Genomic DNA, 24340 nt, shown 5'->3' on the forward strand with positions numbered 1-24340 from the left:
ACCAAAAAAAAAAAAAAAAAAAAAATGCATACAATGTGTGATGATCAAATCAGAGTACCTAGCATTTCCATCTCCTTAAACGTGTTCCATTTTTTTTGTGTTGAGAACTTTGGAACTCCTGTATTCTAGTTTTTTATAAAACTCATAATACATTATTACAAACCATGTTAATTCTCCAGTGCTATGAAACACTAGAACCTATTCCTCCTAACTGTTTTGGTACTTATTATCCACCCTCCTCCTATTCTATTTCTCCTTCCTTCCTGGCCTCTAATGACCAGTATTTGTAGCTAAAATCATCTTCTTTACCTACTACATATGAACGAAAATATGTGGTATCTTTCTCCTGTGTCTGATACATTTCAGTGAACATAACGTTCTCCAGGTTTACCCATTTTGCTACAAACGACAGGATTTCTTTCTCTTATGGCCAAATCATATTCCATGGTGCATATGCATATATATATTACATTACATATTATATATATATTTAATATATATATATTACACCACATTATCCAGTCATCAGTCAGTGGAAGTTCAGTCCATATCTTGGCTGTTGTGAATAGTGCTGCAGGAAACATGGGAGCTCAAAAGTCTTCTTGATATAGATTTTGTTTCTTTGGATATATGAGAAGTGTGATCAAAACGTATTATGAATGTCTAAATTTGTAAAAGCTATTATGGTAAAAGACATATTGCCATTAATCCTCCTCAAAATACTTCAACTCATCTTGAACACACTTATCCCACTGTTACTGTTACCTTCTCAAACAGCTATGTAAAGCACTTTTCCATGAGTAGAAAATGCAAATGGAAGATTCCATTTGCACTGCTATGGCTTTTTTAATGTCCCGAATCAATTCAAAACATTTACCTTTCATTTTTCGTTTTGACTTTGCAGAAAAGTCAGAAGTTGCATGGTGCTAGGTCCAGGAATAAAGTGGATGAGAACACATACACACACACACACACACACACACACACACACAACCATGCTGTTTTTATTTAACAGAAATTGCCATAAATATTTAATCATTACAGGCTAATAAAAAATATGGTGGATTTTCAAATCTAAAGTTTTATTACATAAAAGATACACTGTCATTAATCCTCCTCAAAATACTCGCCCTCCCTTGCAACAAACTTATCTCATTGTTCTTGCAATGTATATTTTACTATAAAAAGTTTTTCTAATTGAACATTCACTTATTTTATGATCACCCCTTGTAAGCCCACAATGGAACTGCTGGACTATGTGGTTTTGTTTTTAATTTTTAAGGAACCTCCATACTGTTTTCTACAATGGCTGTACTAATTTACATCCCCACCAACAATGAATTATTTATATCAAATATTACTATGATGCATATATCACCTTGGTCTTAAGAACATCTTGGTCTTTGAGAAAAATGTCAACCTCTATTGTATTCCTCATTTATATCATTACATGAAGAATTAGGTTCATAATGTAACTCCTTCACTCAAAACTAGGTCTCAAAACTAGGTCTCAACAACTACATTTCTACTTAGACTACAGATACTCAAAAGTACACCACATCAGTAGCAAATATTCACAATGGCAAGTTCCCTATGAGGACAGAATCGTACAAACACTGCTATGTAAAAGTTCACAGTTACTACCTATTTTTTTCAGGCTTTTAATTTGTACAATAATCTTAATAAATTGTTAAAAATGGAGGTACATAATGTCCAGGTTTTCAATTATATATACAAACTAGAAATACTCATTACTAAAGAAACAGTAAAAATTTCCTGACTCCCTTTCTCATAAATTATTTTTTAATTGGAACAAGTAAAAAAAAGTTACCATTTTACAAATAAATCTATATATGGTTATATATACTGATCTGAGGGCATAGTTATTTTAAGGGAATTCCTACTTCTTGGGTCCTTATACAGTCTCAAGCACAACACGAACAATATATGAAGAATATATATGTAGAAATAAAATAATAGAGGCACCTATCACTAAAAAATGTTGTATTCAAGTGAAGAAGGTTAACATCACCAGTGATATCATGTGGCTATCGGGGTACTCCTGATAGAATGTCATGAGAATTTTACCTGTGTGGTATATTTCTGAAAACCTGGAAGTTCAATCTAATGATGGAGGGAAAGTGACACGAATTTTGGGTGGAAAACAGTGAAATGAAATCTAGTTAATTCTTAAGTCAGTTAAGACCAGGAAAAACAAGGAAAGGCTGAGAAACTGCTAGAGTAGAAGAGACTAAGACATGAAAACTAAAGGCAATATCATGTGCTATTATAAGCTGACACTGAAAGAGGGCATTAATAAAAAAAATAGCATATTTCCATTAAAATGTGGTTTGATTTAAAAGTGATTTTTACAGATATTTCAATAGGATGTAGACCTACAAATTTAATACATTAATATTTATAGAAAATACAATTTAGAATTTATTTAAATATTTCTTAGAGCAAAGCTGATACGTATAATAAGTACTTGATACATATTTCTGGGTCAATGAATGGATGAAAAATAATATAAAAAATTTAATGTCTATTCTGAGCTACATTAAAGATACATGAAATAAAGTACACTCCGGTTTCTTATCTGCATTTTTTTATTCACAGAATCAATCAACTGTAGACTGAAAATACTTTTTAAATTACATCTGTATGGAACATGCACAAATATTTTTCATGCCATTATTCCTTAAACAGCATAATACACTATTTGTATAGTATTTATTTTATATTAGATATTATAAGTAATCTAGACATGATTTAAACTGCACAAGAGAATATACACAGTTTATATGGAAATATTACACCATTTTTACATAAAGGAGTTAAGAATTTTCGATTTGATTTCACAGGGTGTCCTGGAATCAATCACTCATGGACACTGAGGGAACCCAATAATCCTAAGGGTATTTCAAAAGAACTCCATTAATTATAATCAAGATGTCTGTCCTCTACTATAAGTAATCCTGAAATAGTTTTATAATTATTTGCTCCTCCTATTACTAAATTTGCTTTTTTCTCTAAATACAGAAAACCTTACCTATAGTGCGATTTTCCTTAAACTACCTTACCTTTTTTCTACTGTATTTTCCCAAACATACACTAAGTTTAAATCATAGAGACTAAGAACCTAGAGTCAATTCTTTTTCCACAACTCACCAAGAGTTTTTCTTTATCATTAAAATATCTAACAATCAAAGTGCTACATTACTATACAGTTGTTATTATTTTTGCTTATCATATGGGACTTCTAATTATCATAAGCTTTCTCTTTTCTTTGAATTTCCAAAAATAAGTATTGATTATCAAACATATTTGGTAAAACTTCCAACAAATTGCACTGAATTGGATAGATCCTAATTCTGAAAAAATGTGGCAGGTTTTTTGTGCTTCATTTATATGACCAAGTAAAATATGTTTTCTGTATTCTCTCTCAGTTTTTCAATAACTTTTCACCAGCTTTACTTTCAGCTATTTTTGTTTGAGGGAATATATGTTTTGGGACATGAAAACTCTTTTATCATTAAAAAAGCACAACTAACATTTACAAAGAAAAGCATATAGGTTGACTTCCAAGGAATCAAATTTACACTTAACAGGGAAACATACAAATTCCAAGGTTTATTTAAGATCAGCTACTGTAAAAAAATGAATAAAATACAGAAACATGTTCTTAGAATTATTGCATATCCTAAGTATATGCATGCTGATAGATATGATAAAAACAACTTTAATGTTCATTCTATACTTAAAATTATTTATGTCTGGAAACTGAAGTAAAGCAAACAAAATCTTTCAAATCTTTCACCTATTACAATTTTTAAAATTCCCTTAGCTATTTAGGCATGTTATGGTTTATGTCTGTGTGTCCCCCCCAAAGCCTCATGCTGCCATGGGGCAGGCTTTTAAAGTTTGATGATTATGGGTGTGAGAGCTACAGCCTCCCTGGGGTGGATAGTTTGCATACGTAAGGGAGAGAAAAACGGTGCTTGAGGCCATTCCTCCCCCATTCCACCCTGGTGTGTGGTTGTTGCTTTTGCTGTGTTCTGTCACCCTGAGCTCTGCCATGTGCCACTATGCCTTATAATCTGCCAAGTACAGACTAAAACCTCCACAAACTGTAAGCGAAATAAACGTTTCCTTCCTTAATTTTGGGCGTCAGGTATTTTGTCCCCGCAATGAGAGAAAAGTAACCAAGACAAGGCAGTATTCAAATACACAAAGTGAACAAAACAAGAACAACAAAACAACCCTATAGCTCATCTTTCTCAAATAGGTAACACATACATATTCCTTCAATATTGTCTTGGAAATACAAAGACATTTTTAATGATCATTGACATCAACATCTTTTCTCCTTTTGGCTATAACCTGGTCATTTTCCCTAGAATATGGCCAGAATCCATCCTAAATTGGACTCCAAGGCTGCACTTTATAGCTAAATCATTTCCCACCTCTACTGTTAAACTGTTTATAAATCTATCTTCAGTATACTCAAGATGTAGAGACAGTTCAGCCAAAGTATTTTATCATTTAACAGAGTCTTACATATTCTGGTATCCTATACACCCCAAAATAAGACAAAGAGTTATTCAATTCATTCCTGTCCACCTGTAACAGTTTTTGATCTCTCAAAGATATCTTGAGGTCCAAACCATCTACTTAAACTTACCATTCACTTATCTTCCAACTTTGATTTATCTATTTCTTGCTATGGATCCCTGTGTTTGAGAACAATGATTCTGCTTAGACCAACTGCCTTGCAATCTCACTTCTATTACAAATGACTAATCTTTTATATCTCATCTCAGAAACGCGTTCTCATCTATATTTTGGGCTGGCTTTCATTGAAATATTTGGCCCATTAAAAGCTCCTGAGTTCTTGTTATTTTTCCCTAGAATCTAAGGGCTCTATACTTGCAAGTATCAAAATTTTACTGATCTACACACTAATAGCACCCTCCCTGTCCAATTAATATTCATTTGTTTAGGAAAAGGAAGAAAGTCTTCAAGTTCACTTTTAGTGATTTAACATTCTGACTAAATATAAGATCTGGGGGGCTGGGGATTTAGCTCAGCGGCACAGCACCTGCCTGGCAAGCACAAGGTCATGAGTTCGATTCCTGGTACCAGAAAAAGATGAAAATAAATAAGTAAATAAAAATAATAAAATAAATTTAAGATCTGCACAGAAACTGATGCACTTGGCATCTGAAGTCATTTTCTTATCCATCCTAATGGCAAAAGTCACACACAAGTATACCACCTTCCAAATGAGAGTTATTTCAGTGAGCACTGCTTTCATAAATGTTAAAGTACATAACATCAGAGCATCACAAATGACAACTGAGTTAATTCAAATTCTTTTGGATGAGCTACTTTTTCCCCCCTTGGAATTTTTCATTTTCTAAAGAAATTCTCAGTTCATAATTAGATATTATCAGATGAAATAAATTTGGTCAAAGGGGAAATTACAGAGATAAGAAATACTTTCTGAGGGTCTTAAAGACTAAAATGTGTCTTATGTTCATGATCTGATACAGTTTTGCTTTGCCATTTATACATTTCCCTCCTATACATACCTGCTTTTATAAAAAAAAAGCATGTCTCCACCATGAGCCAGTATCTTTTTCTAAAATTCCCAAGATAGGATCTAATACTTCCTAAACTGTTGCTCTACAGATATAAAATTCTGGGGAATAGTCATGAATCTTTCCTTTATTGCATCTATTTAGATATTCAGACAATATTCAATATATTTAACCCCATAGTTATCTCTACATGAGAGCAAACATAATTGTAAAAAATCACAGCTGGGCATAATGCCAGCACTGTGGGAGGATCTGAGGTAGGAGGATCCCAAGTACAAGCCCAGCCCAGAAAACTTAATGACTTAGCAAGATAAAAAATAGCAAAAGGGCTGTGGATATAGTTCATTGTAAAAGCCATAGGTTCAATCTTAGGTTCAATCCAAAAACAAACCAAAACAAAAATAATAATAATAAGAAACTATCCCAACAAAAAATTCTAACTCTATTCTAGACCACAAAAAACACAATTACCAACTGGTGCAACTGTTAAAGAGAATGAATTAAATCTACATATACTGATATAAAAGATCTCCAAGATTTGTTAAGAAAAACAAACCACAAAAATACAAAGGACAAACTGATATGTCTGGTAAGTATCATTTGTGTTAACATAAATATATACACAATGTTCTATATACATGTATATAGTATATATTTGTATTAAAAAGTTCTAGAATGGCTAAAGTAAAAGTTAAACAAAAATAAGCAATAACAACATTAAAATCCCATAAGCAGCTAGGAAGAACAACTGCCCACAAGAAGACAAATTAAGGAAAATGGAATTCGGTTCAGAAAGACAGCTTTTCATGGTGTTCCTCTGTGTGCTCTTTGACAGTGGGGGAAGTCCTTTCACCACCTAACATACAACTGCTTGGGAAAGGGGAAGAAAACCCAATTTCCTACCCTATGCATGCATACAGCATTACTCTATCTCTCATCTTTCCAACCTCGTCTTAGGCCAGCCTCTCACAGGCTTACTGTCTCCCTCTCCCTATTTTCCTGCTTCATAGACACAAAAGACTTTTTCCACCCCAGAACCTCCCATGTCTCCTTCTATGTGTCTCCCTCAGCCCTTTGAAAGGTGGATTATTTTTATCTTTCAGATCTTAATGCAAATGTCACTTTCTCTTAAAAATGTTTTAAAAGCCCCCTAAAATTAACAAGGCACCACCTGTTACTGTATCTCTGAGCAATACTCTTTTCACAGTAAAATTTGAATAATAAACTCATCTGTGATTACTGTTAAATATATGTCTCCCTACTGCACATAATTCTTTGCAGGAAAAGGCCACAGATGTACTTTTCACCAATATATTTTATACGGATGGCTGGCATTCCATAAGTATTTATGAAATAAGTAATACAAACCTTACAACAGTAGATTTATAAAGAATGAAACATTTTTAAGGAAATGTGTTTCTGAGTTTCAAAGTCACTTAAATATGGAGTGATAATGTATTTCAAATAAAAATAATCATTGCATTTCCTTTTTGAAAATCAAAAATAACTGGTTTAGAATATTTTAAAAAGAATAACAAAGCTCCATCAAAGTATATCCTCACTAGTTTAGAAATTCTAGTTTAAGAATTTAAGAATATATATTTGACACAAAAGTAATTTCAATGACAAAATATTTGTAAATATTAACATATAGTATCACCTAAAATTCTTTTACTTTAAAAAAGCACATTTGAAATTGAAAATTTAACAAATGCATGAGATCATGATAGTTATTAACTATGGGAAGGGTTCCCTCTTTAACTTATAGCTATTGAAGTGGAAAATGTAGATACTGAACCACTTGCTGGTCAAATATTATTAACATAAATTCATTTAAAAATCTTCATCAATGATATGGGGACTGGTCCACATTGTAATACAAACTAGCATCTAAGGGAAGAAAAAGAGCTTTTAATACAGGTACTAATCTGAAAATATTTAATATAGGCAGTGTATTACACAAAATGATTAACGATGTTAACAGTCACTTCTTTTATTGCTTTCATTTTGCTATATAATGCTTTCCATTTGAACGTAGATGCTGTTTTGTTGTTTGACAGAAGAATTTAGGAAAATTTATTTTTTCAAGCAGAGGTTACATTTCCTAGGTGTATTTATTAGGCTTTCAGTCTCAGGCACAGCTGTGTTGGGTACTGACTCATATTTCCTCTGGAATTGAAAGGTGTACCTATAAATAGGCCAATGACAGTCAACTTCAGGTTTATAGAAAAGGCAAATGAAGGCCAATAAAGAAAACGAAAGTTCTACATGCACAAAACCTTATTATAATGACAGTTTCTAATACCATTTTCATATTTTCAATGACTAGAGGGTATACAGTGCCTCACAGAAAGGGCAATGCTTCAAGATGAATCTGGGAAGATGTGTTGTTACAGAACATCTGAAAGCCTGCAGAGGGAAAGAGGAATGCCTAAACAAGAAGAGAGATATTAAATATGACCATGAAGCTGGTGAAGAAATAAAAACAGAAAAATGCATAATGGATTTTCAGAAGTAAATAATTTTGCTGATCATAAAAATGATCATTTAGCAAGTAGAAGATTGATTTTATCCTTAAAAGTTTATTCAAATTTATGACAGGCAAAGAAGGAAAGGCGAATATATATGCACTCCTGTCCACTTTAACAACACAAAATAGAGACTTGAAGGCCTAGAGGGCCTACAAGACAGTCAGTATTTTATACTAACTTTCTCTTAATGTAAGTCTCTATATTGGTACCCTTTGGAAGCTGGTAAGGACAGCAGCAATCCAGCACAGTCAGCTCAGCGTCACCACAAGTTAACTCAAACTTAAATAAATGGTTACTGCAATCCAGGAGGCTTCATGTAACAACACTCCTTCCTCCCTAACCTTACCTTCTAACACTCTCTCCTCTTCTTATCCAGCTGTCCTTTCTATTCCATGAGGCCTCCCTCAACCTAACATTTCAGCCTCTACCTATCTTAATTGCTATATTCCCATCAATGTTTTATTTTTTCACATTATCCAACCTACTACACATTTTGCCTATCTTGCCTATTTACTTAACATTCTTTCTCCCACAGTACATACGCTCCATGAGAAAAGGTTACATTTTGCCTATATGTGGAGGTCTTCTTGGTCAATTTTCTTCACTGCTATATCTCTCATATCACTAGGATCTGGCAGACTCTCAATAGCTATTGTTTTTGTTGAAAAAATAAATGAATAGACCAATAAAATCCTTAGTTCTCACATTTAAGTAAAATTCCACCAGAACAATATTGGTACCTATCAGTGGAGTGATTTATCACATTAAATATAAATGCATAAAGTTCATTTAGATTTTTTCCAGCCATCATTTCTGAATACAGAGGCTTACTTACAACTAGAATGGGATAAAATTTAAAGTAAAAGAAAAAACAGGCACTCTCTGCTTCCCCTGCCTGCCAACCCAAGGCAGCCTGAGCATATAGCCCCAGAGGTAACATGGCCAGGAACGATGTCTACATCAACAGCCTCATGTGGACCTGCGAGGATGCCGTCATCATGGGCTAGGAGGATATACCCTCTTTCTGGGCTGCTGTTTCTGGTAAAATCTTGTCATCATCATGTCAGCTGAGGTGGATGTTCTGGCTGACAAAGATTGGTCAATTTTTGGTGTGTGTGTGAATGGACTGACATTTGGTGATCAGGAACGCTCCATGATGTGGGATTCACTGCTATAGTATGGAGGCTTACCATGGATCTTCGTATCAAGAGTACGAGTAGAGTCTCAATCTTCAAAGTCACTATCCTATGACTGGAAGAATGCTAGTCCTGCTGACAACCAGGGAAAGTACCCATAGTGGCTTGATCAAGAAGAAATGCTTAAAAAAATGGCCTCGCACCTGCAGCTTGTCCTGTGCTGACCTTATCTGTCCCTTCCCTTATCACTCCTAATAGCTTTTGCTTCCCCTCCTGCCTACACACACACACACACACACACACACACACACACAAAGGTTTTGTTTTAGGGGCACTGCCGCATATCTTTTATTTTGCTATGAGCAAAATCTCTCTCCTCTCCATATCCCTCCTCTGTGTGTGTCAGTTTATCTATTTTTGGATGAAAATGAGTCCGTTGATTTTTTTTTTAAGAATAGCATTGCAGTATCTTTGGCTAACACCAATAAGAGGATTTTGTTTGGTTTCTACATAGTAGAATCTGAATAATTCTATATAAATAGAAAATATAAAATACCAACATATTTATGTATTCACTTCTACTTTCATATAAAAACTGAGTTAAATGATAATTCAGTTATACTTTAATCACAGGAATATTGTATGGGCTCAACTATTTTAATGAAATAACTTTTCTTTACAATCCTGATAAAATGAAAGTCTCACACTAACAGGCATTTTTAGATTCACATATATTTCATAGATTAGTGGGGAAGATTCCTTTGTAAAAACAAGCTGTTTTACCTCAATTTGGTTATTTCAGTTTACCACAGATTTACTAGTCCTCCTCGTGTCTCTAAAGTTTGGGCCAAATATAAGCAGACTGTCAGCAATCAAGTAACTTTCCTATCGCTTAAAATATCTCTGGTAGTTTTAAGATTTTCCTGTGTATGCTAACAAAAACTGAAAACTATAACCTACAGAGCAACTGTAAAATCATCAGTACCTTTAAAGAAATGCTCCTCTATGTGAAAAGGATGCCTGTGTGTTCATAACTCCCACACTTTTAATCATTAAGGACCTTCAAATACCACATCATTTTAAGAACAGATGTAAGAGCAAGAATATGATTCAGAGGATGTTTTGTCCTGCTAACCAGGCCATCTGCCTCCTTGCAGGAGATTGTTACTCATAGGTACAAGTGCCATCAGAAACTCAGAACACAAAAGCAGATGAGTAATATTGCTCAGATTACACAATGCAGTATGGTTCAAACGTACCATGAAAACTGAAAGCTCATTATAACATAACAACATTTGCTCATTGAGAGGAAAAAAGAAACCCTGGGCAATTTTTAAAAACTCTTATCAGAGTGCTGACACGGTCATAGTTATATTTTTCATTAAATTTTGCTTATTTTTCCACTGGGCAAAGAATATGCACTAATAGATGGAAGCAGCCTGCTAGAAGAGAGGGTTCTTCTTCAAAAAGAATAGGAAGAAAGTCAATAAAACCTGGTAGACTATCATGGGTATCAATTTATGTCACCTGAAATTTAAGTTAAATCCAACTTCAAAGGATATTAGTCCTTAGAGTATCTGGAAAGATGGTCAGATTAAACTATTTCATTTATAAATGCTCTGGGATATTAAGCAGGAAATGGGGCTCAGAAAGGAATACTAACTGAAACATTTGATTTTTCCAAATGTTTTGAAAATATTTTACATTAAAATTATTAAATTAAATATGTATTAAAAGTATTATATTAAATTCTTTAAAAGAATTTAATCTTCTGATAAAATTTAGAGAAACTCGCTACAGAAATTCCAAATGGAAATGAAAAATTAACAAAAAATTTTTTAAAAATCCTGGAAATTGAAAGATCTCTGTTGAAAGCTTATTAATATTGGGGCTGAGGATTTAGCTCTGTGGCAAAGCACCTGCCTGGCAAGTGAAAGGTCATGAGTTCGACTCCTGGTACCAGAAGAAAAACAAAAACAAACAAAAAAAAGAAAGCTTATTAATATTAATAACCACGTCTATTTACAAGCCCCAAATCCCTACACAATATAAACTGAATGAGCACAATTTCTTTTTTCAATCATGAAGATGTCATGTAATAGTGTGAGATATTTTGACAGTGTAGAAAAATCAGTGAAAACTGTTTAATAATACTAAGTTTCAAACCAATAACTCCCTTTATTTTTATTAACATGTTTGCAATACATAATGTTTACATTCTTTGTGTGGAGTTTCTTAGTTACTTTTTACTCTCACTGCTGAGACAAAATACCCAACACTCAAAGTTAAAAAGAGGAAAGGTTTATTTAGCTTATAGTTTGTAGAGGTTTCAGTCCATAACTGATTGGCTCCAAGGCAGGATGGCACATTGCAGAGGGGAACCATTTATGGTGGCAAAAAACAGCAAAATCAACAATCAAAGGGGTAGGAACAAGCCTCTTTCTGTCCCTTATACTGTATGCAGGTTACCCCCAGCCAGGGCAAGTATAGCACTCACACCCTTAATTCCAGCATTGGACCATAAATCAATCACAAACTCTAGATTCAGCCACTTCTGATAAGCCCACCACCCCAGGACTGTGTGAGACTTTGGGGGGGGACATTCAGACACAATCATAACAGTGCATGTATGTAACACCTTTTAATTCCATCTTCACCCCTTTCCCTTGCTTCCCCCAGATCTTGACCCTCTTCCCATTTAAGAAAGAACTATTTCCCTGTTTCCTACTATCTACATTTTATTTTTCTCTTTATTTATTCTACTGTGTGTAAATACGTTTTCTTTATTCATTCATCTGTTACTGGACATACAGGCTGCAGCCAAGATTCTGCTATTATGAATTGCACTGCTACAAGCATGAGTATGCAGAGATACTGGTAGTATGATGTATTTAATGCTTTCGGTAAGATACCTAGAAGGCCAATAATGGAGTCAAATGGAATTTCTAGTTTTATTTTTTGAGGAATATTTGCACTGATTTCCATAGTAGCTGCAGTAGTTTACACACCCACCAACATTATAGATGGATTCCTTTCCACACAGCTTTACCAGCATTTATTATCTGTCTTCTTGATGATGGCAATTCTTTCGGGAGTAAGGAATATCAGTATTGTTTTGATTTACAATTCTCTAATGGTCAGAGATATGAAGCATTTTTTCATGTATTTATTGGCCATTTGTATTTCTTCTGTGAGGTGTCTAATCAATTCACCTGCCCATTTTTTGCCTGGTCATCAAATTTGGGAGTCTACATTTTTCAAGTTCTTTATGCATTTCAGGTATTAGTCCTGTCTGAGGAATAGTTGGCAAAAAACTTCCCATTGTGCAGGCTGTCTTTTCACTCTATTGGTTTTTTTCTTTTGCTGTGCAGAAGCTTTTTGACTGATATGATCCCATTTGTTGATTCTTCGTACTACATCTTGTTTTATTCTGAACAGGGTTCTGTTCAGAAAGTCCTTGCCTATGTCTGTGACTTTAAGAGTTTTGCCTATTTTATCTTCAAGCAGGTTAAGTGCTTCTAGTTTAACATGTAGCTCTTTGATCCACTTTGATTTTAGTTTAAGTACATGATGAGAGACATGGGTCTAGCATCGATCTTCTGGATGTGGACAGCCAGTTTTCCCCACACCATTTATTAAAGAAGCTATCTTTCCTCCACTGTGTGTTTGGCTCCTTTGTCAGATATCAAACACTTGAATGTGATTGAGATTATTTCTGCATCCTCTATCCTGTTCCACAGATCCTCATGCCTGCTTTTGTGGCTTTTATCACTGTAGCTTTGTAATGTAACTTCAAGTCTGGGATTGTGATGGCTCCCAATTTGCTCATTACTTAGAACTGCTTTGGCTATTCTGGGTCTCTTCTGGTTCCATATGAATTTTAGAATTGTTTCTTCTAGTTCTGTGAAGAATACTGTTGGCATTTTGATTGAGACTGTGTTAAATCTGTGTATCAACTGGAAGTATCGCCATGTAGACTCTATTGGCTCAAGTCTATCCAGGAACAGAGGATCTGTTTTCTTTTTTAGCATACTGCAGTTTTCCTGTAGAAGTCTTACTTCCTAAATTAGGTTAATTCCTAATCATTTAATTTTTCTCAGAGCTATTGTGAATGGTATTTCCCCTAATTTCTTTTTCAGTCAGATCATTATTAGTGTACAGGAATGCTATTTTTGTGTGTTGATTTTGTATCCTACGACATTACTGAATCTATTTTCTTCATTCTTCTATGTAGAGGATCACATCCCCTGCAAATATTGGTATTTTGCCTTCTTTCTTTCCTATAAATATCTCTTTATTTTTTTTCTTGCCTAATTGCTTTTGCTAATGTTTCCAATACTATGTTGAACACGAGTGGTAATACTTGACATCCTTTGTCTTGTTCCCGATTTTAGAGAAAGCTTTCAATTTCTCCCCATTCAATATGATGATGAAGTTTTATCATAAATGGCTTTTATCAGATTGAGATACGATCCTCTGTACTTATTTTCTGCGGGCTTTTAATCATGAAACGACGGGGCTGGGGATTTAGCTCAGCAACACAGCGCCTGCCTGGCAAGCGCAAGGTCATGAGTTTGATTCCTGGTACCAGAAGATAAACAAAAAACAAAACAAAAATAAATAAATAAAAGCCTAGGAAAGGCATTTGAATTTATCAAAGGCTTTTTCTGCATCATTGAATGATCTGTGACTTTTGTCCTTGCTTCTGTTTGTGTATCACCTGTAATGATTTGAGCGTTGAACCATCCTGCATCTCTGGGATGAAGCCTACTTGGTCAGGATGAACGATCTTTTTGAGGATTCATTGTACTCTGTATCTTGTATTCACTGCATTCTGTTAGTATCTTCTTGAGAATTTTTACACCTATATTCATTAAAGAGTAGTCTGTGAATTTGGTATGAGGATTCTCAAGAACCATACATCTGTGTGAGTGGAAAATGTACCAGATAAAATTCTCAAAGTCCCAGTAACTTTTGAACTCAAAGCAAACATCCAGGTCAAGAGTATACCCAGGGAAAAAAGGGAATAGTTAAAAATCTCTTTTGAAAGAACAAAAACTTGTATCTGTTAAAGCTTGTTATGGTTACTCATTCTATCCCAGTTCTGCACAGACACTGATACACTTGGCACCTAAAGTCCTTACTCTTCTATCCATCTTAATGTCTGTGGCAGCCCTGATTCAGCTGTACACATGAAAGCAAATGAGTTTCTGGATCATAAACATTCCTTTAATGTAAATTGTGACTTTCCACTTAAAAATATATGCTCTCTTCATTTGAATTTCTAAGTAATGAATAATTTGTCTGAAAAACAAAGGATCATCTTATAACACATGTGACTTTTTCTGTTTCTGGTTTTAGAATTTCCCAGTGTCACTTAGAACTGACTTTTGTTTGATTTTATTTACCCAGCAAACAGTAAGCAAATGAACAATCAAGTGTTCACAGAATTCATAATTCAAGAGATGATGAAAGTGAAAGACAGGATGATTTTGGAGTATTCACTCACAACTTGAATTCTCAAAGCTTATAATCTCCTCAAACATTAGTCTGGTTAAAATGTATTTTGGATTTATTAATCCAAAGAGCTCAGTTATCTGACAAGAACAGGAGTGTATTAAATTTGTTCATAATACATTTTAGAAATGGTTTGCATATTAGACATTAAGTAGTTATTAAATCTTGCTTTAAACCTACCAGTTTTCTCAATCTTCCTTCTGCAGCTTGATTCCCAGTGGAGAGAAAACTAATTCAAACAAAAATTTTCTTTTTAGTGAAAATATCTATTTACTTCTCTGTGCACAAGGTTAAGAAATTATGGAATGGAGACTTATGTGCTCATGAGAGTATTTTGTATAGGCATTTTTTAAAATTTCCATTTGTATTTTCATTTCATAAAAGGATTACACATGTTCATTTATATATTAAATGACAATAGTAGACCTAGAAAGGCTACTATTTTTTTTACTTTATATTTAATTGATGCTGACAAGTCACTGTAAGCTCCCTCCCTGAACTTCATTTAGCTTATCTGTAAACAGAGATGTTTGGTAGAACAAATGACAATGTTAAATGATGCGCTGTGCCAACTGCACAGTATCATATAAATTTAAGATATATGCAAATCTCCTATAACTTACATAGCAAATGTATATATTTTTAAAAATCAGTTATCATACAATTATAAACCATAAAAAAATTAAAGGACAAAGAGGGAAACTCCTGTACACTAAACTTGGCAGGACCTTGCAGAGGTTCTTGCAACTGAAACTCTATATAACCATACAGATACACCACGTCCATAGACCAGAAAATTCATTACTGGTAAGAGTGTATTTTCCTCAAGCTGATCTATGGATTCAATATAATTCCAGTCTAGATTCCAGCAAGCATTTACACTGAAACTGAGAAACTAATACTGAAATTGACATGGAAATGCAAAAGACTGCTAATAGACAAACATTTAAAAAGATGAAGTCAGTAAACTAACATTAACTGATTTTAAAACATTAATTTTTACTGCATACATATTTAGACAACATAATGTCATGGGGTATAAACAGTAAGAACTTTATTATATATAGTGAAGCAAATTAGTATATCCATCATTTCAACAGTCATCTTTTTTTGTTCTCGTTTTTGCAAGGGCAGCTAAAATCCATTCATTTAGCATAAATTCCATATGCAGTACAATTTTTAAACCTATAGTCTTTATTAAATCTTGAGGCTAGACTTGTTCTGCCTACATATCTGTTATTTTGCACCCTCTGATCTACATCTCCTCTGTACATACCTTGTAACCACTGCTTTGTTCTATGTATTTTATTTAGATTCCACATGTAAGTGACATTATGCAATTTTTTTTCTGTGTCTTGTTTCACTTAGCATACTGTCCTTCTTCCTTATTACTGCAAATGAGAAACTGTTTTTCTTTTTAGGTCTGAATAATATCCATTATATATATGTACTAAATTTTATCCATTTGCCCATCAAGGGACAATCAGATCGTTTCATTTTTGCAACAGTGAATCATGCTGCAATAAACCTAAGAGCGCAGCCATCTTTCACTGTGTGATTTAATTTTCTTTGGGTATATTCCCAAAAGAGATTATTAGATCATATGACAGTTTCACTTTTAATTTCTTTAAATACACATGACAGTTTCACTTTTAATTTCTTTAAATACAGTTTTCAATACTATCTGTACCAGTTTACATTCCCACCAACAGAAACCCTCTTCTCTATACCCTCATCAACTTTTGTCCTCTTTGGATTTTTTGATGGTGATAGAATTCATTTGAAAAGGTAAAAGTGCAAAATGAGGAAGAAACAGGCTGTGCTGAGCAAGCTTAGGCTGAGCAAAAGAGCAAAGAGTAAGATAAAAGTAAACCCTGGTGGGCGCAGGGCAGGCTATCATGAGGAAAGCCCGAAGAGCCTGTCCTCGTGACTTTTTAATGACAGCCATCATCATGGAGTGAGGTGGTATCTTAGAGTACTTTTGATTTGCATTTCCCACATGATTAATTATATTGAGCATGTTTTTATCATTTGGTTTCTTTAACATCTTCTTTACAAAAATGTCTTCGCAGGTCTCCTCATTGTTAATCTGGTTGTTTTTCCACGATTGGGTTGTATGTGTGTTTTATAAATTTTCAGTAATTCCTTATCAAATAGTAAGTTTGGAAATATCCTTCTCATTACATAGCCTACGATTTCCTTTTGTTATTTCTTTTGCTGTGCAGAAGACATCTGAGGAAAGTCTCATTTATTTACTTTTACTTTTATAGCCTAAGCTCGTAGCAGGATATCCAAAAAAGAATTCCCAAATCCAAGTCCAGGAGTTTTTCCTCTAGGTCCTCTTCTAGGAGTTTATAGTTTTTGGTCTTACAGTTAGTTCTTTTATCTGTTTAGAGTTCATTTTTATAGGGTGTGAGACAGTCCATCCTTCTTCATGTTAAAGCCCAATTTTCCCATATTCTTTCTCTGTTATGTCCTTGTCAAAATTAGTTGACTTATGTTTGGGTTTATTTTGGGCGTAAAGACTTGTTATAAAGTTACAGCCATTAAGAAAGTGCAGTATTGGCATGAAACCAAAAGGACTGATGAAAAAGACTGAGTCTTTATATGGCCCCACACATCTGAACACAAACAATGGATTTTGCCTTCACATAAAAAGGTAAATAAGGAGAGAAAGGATGTCACTGAAACAAATGGTACCACAACTCATAATAGCTAAATTTTGAAAGTGGCGTATACATTCATCAACAGATGAACGGAAAAAGAAAATGTGGTACTACTTATATACAATGCAGGACTACTTAACCATAAAGAAGGATAAATGAGTCATTTGTGGGGAAAAAGGATGCATGTTGAGACCATAATGTTAAGTGAAATAAATCAGACACACAAGGTTAATATTGCATGATTTCTCTTGTATGTGAAACCCAAAATATAAGTAAATTAGAGAGCAAAATAAAAGATAACAGAAAATAGGGAGACATCTTTTGCATAAGGGAAGGGGGCCAAGAGATAGATGGAGGTAGGACAGAGGGGAGAGGAAGGGGATGAAAACAAAAATAATAAGATATGTTAGGTACATGCACCAACTTCTGCAATGAATGTAATCATTATGTACTGCAAACATATAGGAAAACAAAAAAGAAAAGAAATAAGTGGTAGGGCTGGGGATTTAGCTCAGCAAAGCGCAGGCAAAGCGCCTGCCTGGCAAGTGCAAGGTCATGAGTTCGGTTCCCGGTACCGGAGAAAAGCCAAAAAAACAAAAAAAAAACAAAAACAAAACAAAACAAAAAAAAGAAATAAGTGGTAGTAGAACAACTGGATATCCACATGCCAAAAACACCAACTTGAAACTATTCCTCAGAACATATACAAAAATTAATTTGATATTGATCCTAAACTCAAGTATAAATTTTAAAGCTTTGAAACTTTTAGTAAACATAAGAAAAAATTTTGTGACCTTGGATTCAACAAAGGTGTTTTTTTTGAACACTGAAAACTTGATCCAAAAAATAATAAAGTCGACTTCATCAAAATTAAAAACAACTTCTCTTGAGAAGACATTTAAGAAAATGGAAAATTAGGAAAGAGACTGAGATGAAAAAGGACTTGTGTCTGGAATACATAAACAATCAAGACTCAATTATAAGCTAACAACTCTTTTTCAATGGGCAAAGGATTTGAAGAGACACTTGACAAAGAAGATACACTAATGGCAATAAAGAAAACAATAACAACAACCAAAAAAACCACCAATCAAAAACCCTCAACATCGTTAGCCAGCGGGAAGAAAGGCAAATTAAAATCCCTTTGCATGAGTATTAGAATAGCTGAAGAATGACCACACCACGTGTTCATGATGATGTAGAAAAACCACAACTCTGATAGATGGCTGTTGTGAAGGTAAACGGGTGTGCTCACTCTGGAAAGCAATTTGATAGTCATAAAAATGTAAACATAAATTCTCTATGATACATTCATTCTACTCCTAGGTAGTTACCCAAGGGAAAAGAAAAGCACATATCCATATAAAAACCTGTACAGGAATGTTCAAGTCAACGTCTTTGTAATAGCTCCAAAGTGAAACTAATCCAAATGTTTATTGATAGCTGAATGGATAAAATGTGGTATATTTATAAAATGAAATTCTACTCAGCAGTATAAAGAACTGAACTACTGATATGTATTACAACATAGATCAATCTCAGAATAACTGCTAAGTGGAAGAATGCACACAAGAGTATTTAATATATTATTCAACATACATAAGGTTTATGAAGTCCTAACTAATTTAGAGTTACCAAAGACAGATATAAGTATGGTGTATACATACACAACTGCATACTATTCAGCCACAAAAAAAAGGATAAATTTGAGTCATTTATAGGAAAAGTGATGCACTGTGAGACCATGATGTTAAAGGAAATAAAGCAGACACAGAAGGTTAAATATTACATAATTTCTCTCATATGAGAAACACGAAGTTTAAGTAATTTAAAGAGCAAAACAAAAGATTATATGGAACAGAGGCAAGCCTTTTACAGATGGGAAGAGAATCTAGGGATAGAGGGAGAGGGATAGTGAGTAAAGGGAAGAAGAAGAAAAAAGGACTAAGATGTGATATGCTCACGTGCCAGCTCCCCATGGTGAATGTATTCATCATGTGTTGCAAACATGTATTAATGAAAAAGATTTTAAAAGGAAAGCTAAGTGATTGATTAGTGTAGGCATAGACGGGGATAGACAAAGGGACTACAAAGAGGCATAAGTAAATTTGGTAGTGATAGATGTGCTCATTACCTTGCTTGTGGTAGTGGTTTTAAAACTATATAATTTATATGTATTAAACTTCATTGTACAGTGACACACCAGTAAGGCTTAAAGAAAAGAGGACAAGAATAACAAATTAGAGATACTAAGAAGAAAAATGTTTGGCAGACAATTTTTCAAAAATAAATGAAGTGAGTCTATTTAAAGAAAAAAACTGAATTTTTGTTCCCAGTGATGACATCAAGCTTTCAAAAGAAAAATTAAAATTTTAGAGAATATATCTGCCATCATGAACTTGACAGTCTTCCATTACTCTTCTGATAAGACTAGTTGTAACATTAATGAATAAGATCTTTTGTGATTTAGAATGAATTGTGTCACTATTCAGAAGATGTGCATGACCTGATGTCCTGATACTTTCCAAATGACAGAAGCATGATGGTACAAAATCATGAATGGGTCAAAGATGCATTTAAATTGCAAGATCAAACAATGGGCTTAAATAACTATGTATGATAAAGCTTCTGACTCCATAATGCAAGCAACCTTTAAGAAAATATAGCAAAATTGACTGTAGTAGGCAGAGTATGAAGACAGCCTCCGAAGTACGTCCCACCTAATGCCTGGATCTATGAATGTGATTAAATATCACTCTGATAATTATGGTCTGTCAGCCTTAAAATAGGGAGATTATCTAGGTGGACCTGATCTAATCATGTAAACCCTTTTAAAAGAAGAGTTTTCTCTAGCAGTTAACAGAAATAGAAGTCAAAAATATTAAAAACCTTGAAGGATGTGGCATGCTAGTGCTGGCTTTGACGATGCAGAGATCTATGAGAAGGAATGCAGGTAACCTTAAGGAACTAACAGCACCTCTGCTGATAGCAAGTAAGGAAATGGGAAGCTCAGACTAATATCTGCAAGGAACATAATTCCGTCAACAGCTGAATGAGCATGGCAGGAGATTCTTTACCCAGAGTCTCTGGATAAGAGCTCAGATTGACATTTTTATTTTGACTTCATGATAAACTGAGCTGAGAACCCAGTCCAATCTGCCTCAACTTCTAAACTATTATGTGAAGTAATAAATAAATGTTGCTTTAAGCTTGACTATAACAATTTGTTATGCAACAAATGAGAAGCCAATACATTCACCATAAATCAAAATACACAATCCCATTAAGTTTCTACCCTACTTCCAAAGGATTCTTACAATGAGTCCAAATTTATTTATTTAGTATTGTTTACAAAAGAAAAAAGAAAATAAAGTATTAATAGATGAAGTACTGACTGGACAAATATGTAAGCCTACAAAAGAGAATACTCGAGAGCCATTACAAGGTAGAAGTATATCAATGACTATGAGACAATAAAACCATACTAAGTAATATTGAGAAAAAAGAATCTGACATTTATAATGATTTTTGCTGTAATTAAAAAAGTTTGTGCAAAATTAAGGTACCTACATTAAACATCTTCCCAGAACAAAAAAGATACCACAGTTAAGAGCAAGTAAAGAAAAAAACAATTAGCTTTGGGATATAGTTAGAATGTTGGGTAGAAAGCTTTCACTTATAATTTCCTACTTTTCATTATTACATCTTTAAATGAAGTATTACTCTTATTCATTCAAAAGTATCAGGAAGTCACTTGTTAAGTGTCTACATAAACATTTTCCTGGCTTTCACACAAAACAGACTTCTTCTGTTTTATTCACCTCAGATTTGCCACCTGGCATTTGCATCCATGCTCCTTTAACTACCTGTGATAAAGCGAGTCGCCCATTCTTATCAAGTTAGCGACACCTCTCAGATCTAAGTTTCTCAGGGTCATTCCCTACTAATAAGGGGTTTCATCTGCACCTATGTGAATATTAATATGTACTTATAGTTTTCACACATCGGATTTTAATAATGCTATTCAATTGTCAATATTTTGGACTGTACTCTTTAACCTTTTTCTAATACTGAAAGCTATGACAATATAGCTCATACAAACCACTCCAACATACAATGTACCTAACAGACCATGCTGTCTCAAGAGAATGAAGATGACTAAGAAGATGATGACATTAAGTTAACACTGGCAATATTCCAATAGGAAGCAAAGTGATAGGATGAAATGAGACCAGCAAGCCTAAATAGTATGTTATGGTTTATACCCCAGAGCCTCATGAGTTCATAGGTGGGGTTTGGGGAAGTGGCCGGATTATGGGAGTTATCGGATTGTGGTTCTAAAGAAGCACATTGGTGGAGGCGTGGTTTCCGAAGGTTTACCTCCCTCCCTTGGTCAATATCCCCCCTCCGCCCCCCCGCTTCCTTCTGCGCACCATGCCATAAGCTGTCTCACCTCACCATGCCCTTTTGTTGTGCTGTCCTGCCTTGGAGCCAGTGGACTATGGACTGAAATAGCAACAAACTGTGAGCCAAGATAAACTTTTCTTCTTTTAAATTGCAGGTATTTGGTATTGCATCTCTTCAATGAGAAAAGTGACTAGGACCTAGTGGAACAACTATAGAAATAATATATAATGGGCAATCTATAGTATTAGGTTTACTCAACATATTTAAAAAAATAATTTTTCATATTTCTTTAAAATGAATAATTGTAGTAAAAATGGAAAAAGTAAAGCAAAATCTTTCAATTACTAAATACTGTATTTCTAAATATTATCAAGATCAAATTATACCTATTTTCTATAGCAGGAAGACAGACAGTGAGAAATCTCAGAAACATACTATACAGTTTGAGGTCTTCCTTTGTTGTCACAAGTTGCTAGCCAAATGATCTAAAGGCACTGAAAGTCACCAGAAGGCAATACCGGGAGAAATTCCTAGACTGGGCACCTTGTTGTTTGTCCATATATGAAAGAGGTTTATAAGTGACCCAAAGCACCATTATATTAAATATATATATATAAAGACAATGTATGGAGATGTACTTTAAAATGCTATCCAAGTAGTAAATATACAATAGAACTATCAATGTTATAAAGTCACACTAAGTAGACTGATTTTTTTCTAAAAAGCTTTCACATATTAACATTATATATAACTGAATTCCATGTGCAACTACACTCAAATAAATCTGTCCCCCAAAAATATTGGCTGACATTTTCTAGAAAAAAACAACGATGTAGCCTTTAAAAATACTGAGTATAAGATCTTTGTTATCAGGAAAATGCTAAACAAAATCTTTGGAAACTACATGGAGAAACCAGAGAGATTAAAACTTTTAAAAAGTAATAAAACATGACATTAAAATGTTATCATGCAAACCTCTCAAATCACATTACCTGGAACAAGTTCCATAATGATATAGACAGGCTGTCTTTGTGTGCAAACTCCTATCAGTTTGACAATATTAGGGTGATCATATTGCTTGAGAATTCTGGATGAGAGAAAAATACAAGAATTCTTATCATTTGAATAAATATGAGTAAAGCATTAATTTATAATAATGAATAATGTATACAAATAGAATATAAGGTAGTCATAATTCAATTTCTAAAACGTTAGTATAACCCCAATTATGATAAGTGGGATGAATATATGAAAGTATTAATAACTATTGGAAACATAAGATAGGTACAAATGAGTTTGTGCTTCTTAATTCAATTAAATATTCATTTCAAAGTTCTCCACTCTGAGTGATTAATAATCATGTTAAATAGGAATAACTTAGTTTGTAAAATTATGTAAAACTCCCTTCAAAGTATTTGGGTTTATCCACTACCACAAAAAAATTATCTCATACAGCTAAATGCTGTAGAGAGTACTCCATTAGATTCTATCACAGTTAAATATTTGCTTGAAGAATATAATCAATTTCAAAATGGTAGAAACACAAAAATTTTGAGAAAGCAATAAATTTAAAAAATAACAGAGTTTCAACACAGGCTGAAGTTGAAACAGAAGACTTAGTTTGAACAAAGGCAAAATTTTATCAGAGGTTATAAAGGTATGACAGACTCATCTATAGGACTCCAAGTATAAGCTAAAAAGAGATTAGACTCCCTCAGAGACCTGTCCTGCTTATTTCTGTTGAAAATTTTAACCCTTATTATCCTACTGATACAGTTATAAATGTGCTCCTATTTGAACACTGTTGTATTCCTTCCTAAAAAAATAACTTTGGATAAAGACAAAATATTTTTACATGTATAGCTAATGCAGAGAAAGCTCTAAGAAACCCACTGTAGATTTACAATGTACAATGATTTATAAAAGAATAAGAAAAATTCTAAAGATAAAGAAAATATTCTGTCAATAACTCTGAGTGTCCAGTTTCTAAGAGAAATTAAGAGCAAGGTTTCAAAATATTTGACTTTAACCAAAAATGTCATTTCTTAGGTACTAAAGAAACTGCAAAAAATCAAATGAACTTTGGTAATACTAAATATCTAAATACATCTTTCCAGAGTCTACCAAAAGACACTCACAAGTCTAAATAAATTGTTCATCTTTGAGATAAATGTATAATTTCACTTTGAAGGAGAACATTAAACAGTGTACTTTGCAATAAAAGACTCATGAGTTGGAAACGAAAAATTTCAGTAGTTTTGAAAATAATATTAGACATGGACTTTTATCTTAAGAATACCTATGAACAACCATAGAATGAAACTGAGTTTCAATTGTGACAGCAAGTCTTCAAATTTATCATTAGAATTTTTCTGAGTAATAATAATGTACTTGAAAAGAGTACATAGTTTTAACTCTGTTTTATAAACTAATGAATGCATTCAGCTACTGTAATCCATTGCCACCAATATTCATTTTTA

General features: G+C 33.7%; 1 protein-coding gene across 3 annotated transcripts in view; it reads right to left on the reverse strand.

Moving 5' to 3' along the window:
- Positions 1-24340, reverse strand: part of Fer (fer (fps/fes related) tyrosine kinase) — a 368631-nt gene that overhangs the window by 104322 nt on the left and 239969 nt on the right. For all 3 annotated transcript variants that reach the window (XM_013513026.1, XM_005382177.1, XM_005382178.2), the window contains one exon: positions 22853-22947. In XM_013513026.1, the coding sequence (XP_013368480.1) occupies positions 22853-22947 (95 nt within the window). The remainder of the gene's footprint in view (positions 1-22852; positions 22948-24340) is intronic.

This window comes from Chinchilla lanigera, unplaced genomic scaffold (genome assembly GCF_000276665.1).
Source record: "Chinchilla lanigera isolate Chin_1 unplaced genomic scaffold, ChiLan1.0 scaffold00017, whole genome shotgun sequence".
NCBI classification, from domain to species: Eukaryota; Metazoa; Chordata; class Mammalia; order Rodentia; family Chinchillidae; genus Chinchilla; species Chinchilla lanigera.